Source organism: Morus notabilis, unplaced genomic scaffold, assembly GCF_000414095.1.
Source record: "Morus notabilis unplaced genomic scaffold, ASM41409v2 Scaffold697, whole genome shotgun sequence".
In the NCBI taxonomy this organism is placed as follows: domain Eukaryota; kingdom Viridiplantae; phylum Streptophyta; class Magnoliopsida; order Rosales; family Moraceae; genus Morus; species Morus notabilis.
In genome coordinates, this window is record NW_010357121.1 from 598,729 (window position 1) to 607,638 (window position 8,910).

Genomic DNA, 8,910 nt, shown 5'->3' on the forward strand with positions numbered 1-8,910 from the left:
ACTAGTATTTTGCGGTAAGGCCTAGTAGTTCTACAAACAACATTGAGAAAATTACAGAATTTATCCTTAAGAGTGCATGAATCTGGACTTTTACCCTTTATTCTTGATAAATACCCTTTTGTTAGTGTAATTAGTTAACTAAAAAGATGTGAATCAAGAGTAAAAATCATGATCCATGCACTTTCAAAGGGTATTTGTCAATATTACCATTTTACATTAGTACCAAGGCAACCCACATAGTTTTCAAGCAAAAGTTTGCCTCGTTGAGCTTCTACCATAGAAAAATATGCACATCTATGTCTTCAGTCCAGTGAGGTGTGTAACAGAATTTACACCCACGAAGCTTCAGAAACAGAGATTGGGCTTCATTACACCATGGAATCAAATGTTCTTTATGTTCTTGTGTAACATCTGTTCATACTTTCAATAAATGCATAAAGAATTATTTCCAGAGACCAACTAAACAGAGGAGAAATGCAGATGCATGGCAATTTTATGGTATGATGCCTTTAATTGCTCTCACTTGCAGCAAAATTTCAAAGGAACATAGATTCTTTCAATTCCAAGAAACCTTATGAATTCCTATTTTGTGGTGACAGTTTCTTGAAGTAATTGTTCCAAGTCTTTCAATCTGCCACAGTTGGAAGAAAACATATTTGAGATGTAAATCGATCCAGCGAAGAGAGAATGTGATATCATATGTAAAGCATGCAGCTTCATACCTCACATTACTCAAGTCGGGATATATTGCTATTGCTTCTTTAAAATCCTAGACGAGTTGCAGCAAAAAATAAATAAATAAATAAAAGTAAGAAAAAAAGGTAGGATTTTAATTGTCTTATTCTGTTGTAATTGATTATTTTGTTACCTGTGACATACCATTTCCCTGATTTTGTTTGCCCAAAGTAGTTCTAAAAGAAATGAGTTTACCTGGTCTGCTGTTGAAGATGTGTAGGTAATCACACAGGACATCCCAGCACTTGTTGCTGCCTACAGAGGGGAAATTTCCTCTCGTTTTAACCAAAATAAGTTGATTTGATTGAATGATCAGTTGTGACTTACAGATAAAATTTGCTAAATCACGGGTAAATTCACTGATGTAGTTGGGAATAAAACTTCTCTCATCAATTATTACCTTACTAACGTAAAACAATTATGGCAGAAAACCCTCTCTTCGTCAAGGTTTCAACCATACTTGTAAAATTCATGACCTACACATATAAGTAAAAATGAACAAGAAAAAAAAAAAAAATGTACCTGTAGCCCAATGACACTGTCTTCTACAACTATACAACCTTTTCCTGATAGACCTAACATCTGCAAAGCATAAAAGGAAATCATGGGGGTTCCCATTTGTATTGTAAGTTTCAAATTATTCTACTTAATTTATTACCTCAGCAGCTGTCAAATAAATAGAAGGATCAGGCTTTTTCAACTTCACATCATCACCTGCAAACAGAAAACGACACATATTATAGAACTTTTGTACCTGACGATAGTCTGAGTCTCAGAAGCAGACAATTTAGATAATACCAAACCATATGGGAGTTGAGCTGCCTTGATTTTACCACAGTATATTATATTTGGATAGAACTTTGGGGCATTTATATGACATTAGTCTTAATCAATGGAAAAACTAACACAACTTTGGACTCTGTAGCATAAAATATATAGTTTCATATACGTGCAGAGCCATTTAAGGATATTACATATAGCCAGAAATGTCTCAATGATAAGGATATTCATTCAGAAGTAGTCGTCATACCAGCTAAGAAGCAATCCAGACCTCGAAAGCGCTCCTAAAATAACGAAAGCAAGTAAGCAACAATGAACTAACCGTAGAGAAACAAAAAGAGGAAAAAGAGATTCTTGTTATAAAGGAAAAGGGCAGAGAAAGGGGCTTACAAGTCCAATTAGGTTTTCAAGACATAGTATAACTGAACTTTTAGTTGCTGCAGAGCAAACAGCAAGTTTTTTCCCCTAAGAAAAAGGGAGACAGCATCATATCATAAGCATAAAATCAAGAAAAGTGAAACAACAATTTACTCAGCAACGGCGGACAATTTAAACGGAAGTGACTTTAGAAAAATATAAACAGACGTTGTTTGACCAAATTAGAATTAGTAGATTAATTCGACGTGCCGTTGAAGAAATGTTCCATTATGCATTGTGAATATTATCTTACTGCAGCCTTGGCCTCATCCATTAGTCTCAAAACTCCAGGCCTTGGTTCCACCTGTGCAAAGCAATATCAGTCTAAAGTGCCTTAAGTAGCCTCTTTAATGAGCTTTTCAAACAAGAAAACAGGAAAAACAGAGAGCACAAACTCTCCTTACCGTTCCAGATTTGATTATTTCCTTGTATCTTTCCGTTTTCCAATCCTGGAAGAAAATAAAAACATCAATGTGGTATCATAGAACTAAACACACTGAAGAAGTGAATTTCTTTAGGTCCCAATTAAAATTAACCTATACGTCAACAAGACAGTCCCAACAAAAAATAATAAAAAATAATAATAACAAAATAAAAGGATAACTTACACTCTATAGTGGTAGTCTATATGAAATATACCCAACTGTAATGTACAAATTAAACATTCTACTTGACGCCCACAAACCAGTTATATTTGTTTTCATCAAAGTAAGCATGCGAATTCCAATACTGGAATCCCAATGAATGCAGTTATACAATAGCATGCAGAAAACTACTAAATTAGTACTTTTTATGATCTCCACAGGAAGCGTTAGTTTTGTGTTACTCTTAAGAAGCTAGAAAATTCACTAAATTAAGCCAATTAATTATTTCTTTAACACTCAAAAGTTCGAAATCATCAACTTTTCAACTGAATATAAGACCTGCAAAATATCGATCAACTTAGCTCGGTTTTCATCATCCTCCGGAGGCGTCTCAAAGATCGTCGACGACGGCCATCCGTGCTCCTTAAAATACCTAATCAATCCAAACCGCAACCAATTTCAGTCTCAATTCAAAGAACCAAAACCAAATCAAACCGAAGAAATTGAGACAAAGCCGTAGATCATAATTCCTAACCATCGAATTTTAGTTTTCCCCCCGCCAATTGTGTTCTGAAGCTCGTCGTAGAATTCCAAGCCCCAATTAAGAGGCTCCGGAGAGCCGGAGCAGCGGACGTTGAAATGCGCGAAGGCGTCGTTGTAGGCCTGGCGGTGCAAGTGCTCGGACTCGAGAATGACGCCATCGCAGTCGAAGATAAGGGCTTCAAGGGCGGAGGAAACCGAAGCCGAAGCCGAAACCGAGAGAGGTCTCCATTGCTTGATTGAAGTCCTTGATGTGGAGGTTCGGAAACGAAGTGGTAGAGTACGAGCGAGAGAGGTGAGAGAAGGCGAAAGTAGAGCAGTTGAAGAAGATAAAGAAGAAGGAGAAGGAGAGAGGGTGATCATGAACGCCATGGTTTTGGATTGTGGTTTGTTTTGGTGAGCTTTCTTCTACGCTCGTGGCTTTGGACAGTCGCAATTTAACCGATTTCGCGACCGTTATGGACCTCCAATTTTATTCGTACCTTTTGTGTGTGTACATAAATATTTGGGTTAATGGATTCTTATTTTAATCCCTTAACTTTTAAAATATGTTATAATTAGTCTATAAAATTTTATTTGTTTCAGTTTCATCGTTTTTCAGTTTCTATCCGTTAAGTATTAGATATTTAACAAAATTTGTAAAAATTAAAGATTAAAATTAAAAAAATTTAAAATTTAAGAATTAAAACAATAAAAAAAATAAAAGTTAACCCGAACAGCTAATCTCTAAATTTTAATTGTATTCGTAGAATTAATCTTAGATTTTTTTTGAAAGAAACAAATCACGAATTTTATAAACGATTTTAAGTAAATAAAATATTTTCTCAAGAATTGAAATAAATAACATATTAATTTATAAATATTTATTTATCCGATATTTATATCGTTATTTGTTTTGTTTTATATACTTTGGTATGAGAATTCGTGTCATAGTTCGAATTATAGTTCGTAACTCTCTACAGTATTTTTTTCTTACAAAAAATACACGTAAATCGAGAATAGTTCTGAATTATAATTCTGAATTTATGAACTAAACGTCCACTTAACTTAAAATGACAGTATATCAACATGCCAATTGTAACGATTGTGACTTGGAGTGAGCTAAGTTAGAATCCTTGTCAAACTAGACCAACATCAGTACTCTTACCATATATTAAGGAAAAATCTATTTTTGTTTAGACGAAACGTTTTGTCCGTTTCTCTCTTAAAATAAACCACGAGACCATATCAACCAGGTTCATTTCTTGTCACTATGTTTACATGATCAGGAGTCAATCATCTCTCATTCTAGAGTTGTTCTTGTACAACGTAAAATTAGAAAATTACCAATTGAACCAGTTGGCACTCTCGATACATTTCTTTTCTCTTAAATTATATTAACATGAAAAGAAAATATAAACATTACTTTATGCCAAACGAGACTGCTAGATTATTTAATGCCATTAGTTGATTATCATTCATACGAAGTCGAATTACATACGTTGGCCATGATCATATATCTTATTTGAAACAATCATTGATGTCGTAATGAATCAATCAGAACTGAAAGTTCAAGTGGTCTGGCCTAGTCTGGCAGCCCAAATGAGAATTTTCAGCCAGCCGGTAAATTCGGTGAAAATAGCGTGCCGACTGTCCCAAACCTTTAAGAGGGCATTTTAAAAATATAAAAAGTACTTTGGGCATGGCACTTTTGAGCCTAAAGTATAGGCTTGGGCAATTAGTTCAAACTTGCAATTTTAAAGGTTGTTTTTTTTAGGTTGAAACTTAGAAAAAATTTAAACTTTAATTATAACTTTATTTAAGTTTATATTCTTTTATAAAATTTGAGTTTGAACTTGAGTTTAGAGCTAAACTCAAGTTCAAATTTCCCTTTCAACTCGAGTTTATAAACTCAAACTCAAATTAATGAACAATATTTTTTCTATTCTTAAAAATGCCATAACTTTTTCGTTTTAATTCTGATTAAGATGATTTTTTATGCATTCATAACGAAAAGATGAATAAAACCGCACTCATATACTCTATTAAAATTTTTCATCACTATTGAGTTTTTATTAAAATATTATCTAAATACAAATTTAAGTTTTGACCCACCCAAATACAAACTCAAAAAGATTTTCAATTCAAATCATAACTCAAATGTACACATCCAAATACAAATTCAAGTTACAACTTCAACTCAAGTTATAACTCAAACTCAACTCAAGATCATCACTCAAGTCACCCTAACTTAAAAATATAAAAAAAAAACCTCTATAATTGATGGATGTTACGTTAGGTGCTTCAACTTTGACCTACATGAACTTAAAAATATTAAATAAAAAGTCTATGCAAATATCCTAATCAGTAGAATAAGAGAAACACAAATCATCAAAAGCTCCTATTGTTATAAGAAATAAGTGTAACATAAAAATATGGATAAAATTTTTAATTTGTTATTCATAATAAATGTTAAAAATATAGGATTAATTGAGTTTTATCTCCCACCTCATTTTAGTTCTTGATTTTTAAAATATTCTCATTTTTGGTCCTTAATCTATTATCTTGTTTCAGTTTTAGTCCTTTTATATAACTAAGTACTAAAAACTTGACGAAATGTGTGAAAATTAAGGGATCAAAATTGAAAATCTAAAGTTTAACAACCAAAATTGAAAAGAACTATAATCCGTGTATTTATTCTAAAAACACAAAAGAAAAAAAATAACAATTTTTTTTTTTTTTTTTTTTTTTTTTTTAAAAAAAAAAAAATTTTTTTTTTTTTTTTTTTTTTTTTTGTAAAAACAACTTTTATATGTTTAATGTCTCGTTTAGTTCTCATATTTGAGCTTATAATTCTGATTCTATTATAATATTTTTCATCTTACAAAAAATTTAAATTCAAAGTTTATTCTTTCATAAAATTTATACTAATAAATCAGAGTCACTAACTTAAACGCAATCATTGATCTTATATATCTTTTATTTTGAGAGGACTGTTTAATATGCACTCAAAGAAAAGATATATATTCTACTGGTGGTGAGCCCACTTGAACAATTTTTTTTTGCTTTTTTAACTAAATCATGAGCCGCAATATTTACATATCAACTACTTCAAAGATAATATGCTTGGGATCGGAATATGAATATAACAGGTCCGTTTAGTTCGCTGATTTGAGTTGAGATGTAATTTTATGTGAAAATTTTTTATTATAAAAAAAAATTAAATGTGACTGTTTTTAAAAAAATTTTACTGTAACAAAACTCAAATTTTAAACTTAAATTGATTAAATGAAATAGTCCGAGACTCCAACAATCACTAGTACATCACTAATAATAATTTGCTATATTCCCTTTTTAAGGCTTTTGGATTGTTACTCCCATGTAGTGACTGAGGCAACAAAACCACAAAATTGGCATTAAGATCCGCGTGCCCTCTACTACCAAGCAAAGCTCAAGCCATGACAGAAACAAACCTTAAGGTCCCGTTCATTTCGTCGATTTGAGTTTATAATTCGAGTTTTACTATAGTAAAAAATTCTCAAAAACAGTCACTTTTAACTTTTTTACTACAGTAAAAAACTCTCACATAAAATCACATCTCAACTCGAATTATAAACTCGAATCAGCGAAGTGAACGGGCCTTAAATTCACTGAAATAACCTTTCCCATCATCATACCAAAAACTGCTTGCCAAGGGCTTTTGGTGATTTCGACTGACAACATTTCTCTACACGGTAAACAGTAATTCTCAATGGAGCAAGAAAAATGATACCAGAGAGAGCGTGAGAAGACCAAAAGAGAGTCATGATGTGCGAAAAATGCATGGACATGACATGTAATGTAATATGTAGATCCCAAGAAGATAAGGTGAGGTAAAACCAACAGAGGAAAAAATCAAACAAATCTCAGAGCCTATAATTGACAATTCGACCTTCTCCAGAGCCACACCATGTGAAAATTGCCAAAAAGTTTCAACAGTACTACTGGCCTGCCTGGGGCCCAAAACCAAGAAAAATAATTCAAACCAAGCAAAAAAAATCAACAATATTTCCCATACTCAAGAAAGAGAAAATAAAAGCATAAAGAAAGATTAATCTTGTTGCAATTTCTGTACATTCTATGTAAATTTCTGTACACGCCGTGGCAATATACTCTCTCTAACTGACGTCACAATGAATAACTTTTTTTTTTTCTAATGCCCCGAGAAAAATTAATATCATATGTATGTGTAAGTTATACAAACCTACTGGGTGAAAAAAAAAAAAAAAAAAAGCTGAAACCCATCTCGAATGCCCCCCGAAAAAAAAAATTCCGGGGGTTTTTTTTTTTTTTTTTTTTCCCCCCCTTCATTTTAGTGGTTTCACTAAGGATTGAAAAAGTGATTACCACAACGGCATTTCCAACCAAGAGGCTTGTAATTGGAGTACTTGTTACGAGGCGAGTCAAAGAACACGACCGGGTCGACAGCCCGGTCCAGGTTCGGCCGAACCGGTTCGCTTCTCGGCAGGGTTGGGACCTGGACCGCCATGCACGGATGGCACGCGTTGCACTTGTTGTGGCAGCTCGGTGGCATTGAACCGAGCCGGGTTTTCTCTCCAACCAACAAACCCTTGAAAAAAAAAAAAACAAAAACAAAATGAAAAACCGATAAAATCCCCAAAAACAAAACAAAACAAAATAAAACAGTACATTTTTCTGGCAGAGTTCTTAAAAGGGTTTCGTTTTTTCTCACCTTAGAAGAAGTCAAGGGCTGCGGTTGACGAGTGCAAAAGCAAGAAGGTGAACAAAGAAGAACAAAAATAAGAAGCGTAATGAATCTAATAATAGTGGTGAAATGGGGAAAGAGTCTAATCATAGTGGGGAAATGGGGAAATAGTGAATATATCATGGTAATATTGAGCATGAATATTATGCATGTCAATATCTTAAATTTTTCATGTCATGATCATAAAGTCATGAACAGAACAATCTAGTAAGTTAGCTGTAGAAGAAGAAAGAAGAAGAAGAAAAAAATGGCAAACAAGAACTAGCAAATACAAACCGAACGAAGAGAGAGAGAGAGAGAGAGATTAGTTTGGTTTGAGGATTTTCTGATGTTATATTATGTGGTGAATGAGTAATAAAGAGCAAAGAGAAGGAAAAAAAGGAGTGTGAATTAATGGAGGTTGGGGGAGGGTCCACCACAAAACTGAAGAGAGAGAATTTGAGAAAGCCACTGTGAAAAGCGCAGAAGAATGCAGTGTAAGGACAGAGTGAAAGGAACAATACGTGCAAGAGGAAAACGAAGTTTGGGACTTTGGGGAGTAATACTAATTACTGTCCACATCAGAAATCAATTTGGACTATTATTTTTCTATTCCAAGGAAATAGCTAGTCATATAATCATATTTTGTGTTGGAATATTAATATGCTGGTTTTTCTTGGTTGATCTCTTTTATTAATAAAGTCAGTTTTTAATCATCCGATCAAAATTAATATTAAAAAAATATGTAAGAAAAATAGTTTTTAATATAGATTGACGGGTGAAAATAGCAACTTTTTTAGTAATGCATTTTTGCAGGAGAAATCTCCTTTAACATATTATGGTGTTGGCGGGTCAAATTGTAAAATGGGACAGTAATTAATGTGGGTGAGCATTTAATAAGACAGAGAAGTTCAATCACTTTCTTTGTTTTGGGGTTTCCAATAAGTAGTGGTGTGGTGCTCAGAATTTCAGAAAATTTCTAGTTTGACTGCGATTGATGTAATAATTCATAGCTAGAGGTTGATTAACCAAAATGGGCTTATAACGTTTCTCTGTGAAGATGTTTGGAAGATGGGGTTTTCCCAATGTAATCTCTTTACACATATATGGAAAAGAAAAACAACAGTTATA

The 8,910-nt window shown here is 33.1% G+C and overlaps 2 protein-coding genes across 2 annotated transcripts; both read right to left on the reverse strand.

Annotated features, from left to right (window-relative positions):
- On the reverse strand, positions 1–3,512 carry LOC21404972 (haloacid dehalogenase-like hydrolase domain-containing protein At4g39970). Its single transcript, XM_024166171.1, has 11 exons — positions 3,052–3,512; positions 2,856–2,949; positions 2,337–2,381; positions 2,186–2,236; positions 1,906–1,980; positions 1,766–1,799; positions 1,394–1,449; positions 1,258–1,317; positions 931–990; positions 723–769; positions 1–631 (listed from the first exon to the last, which is right to left on the reverse strand). The coding sequence occupies exons 1-11, from the start codon at positions 3,426–3,428 to the stop codon at positions 583–585; spliced, it is 948 nt and encodes a 315-aa protein (XP_024021939.1). The 5' UTR covers positions 3,429–3,512; the 3' UTR covers positions 1–582.
- A 3,862-nt stretch (positions 3,513–7,374) lies between these two features.
- On the reverse strand, positions 7,375–7,941 carry LOC21404973 (EPIDERMAL PATTERNING FACTOR-like protein 1). Its single transcript, XM_010089322.2, has 3 exons — positions 7,913–7,941; positions 7,768–7,882; positions 7,375–7,644 (listed from the first exon to the last, which is right to left on the reverse strand). The coding sequence occupies exons 1-3, from the start codon at positions 7,936–7,938 to the stop codon at positions 7,399–7,401; spliced, it is 387 nt and encodes a 128-aa protein (XP_010087624.2). The 5' UTR covers positions 7,939–7,941; the 3' UTR covers positions 7,375–7,398.
- Positions 7,942–8,910: the final 969 nt, after the last annotated feature.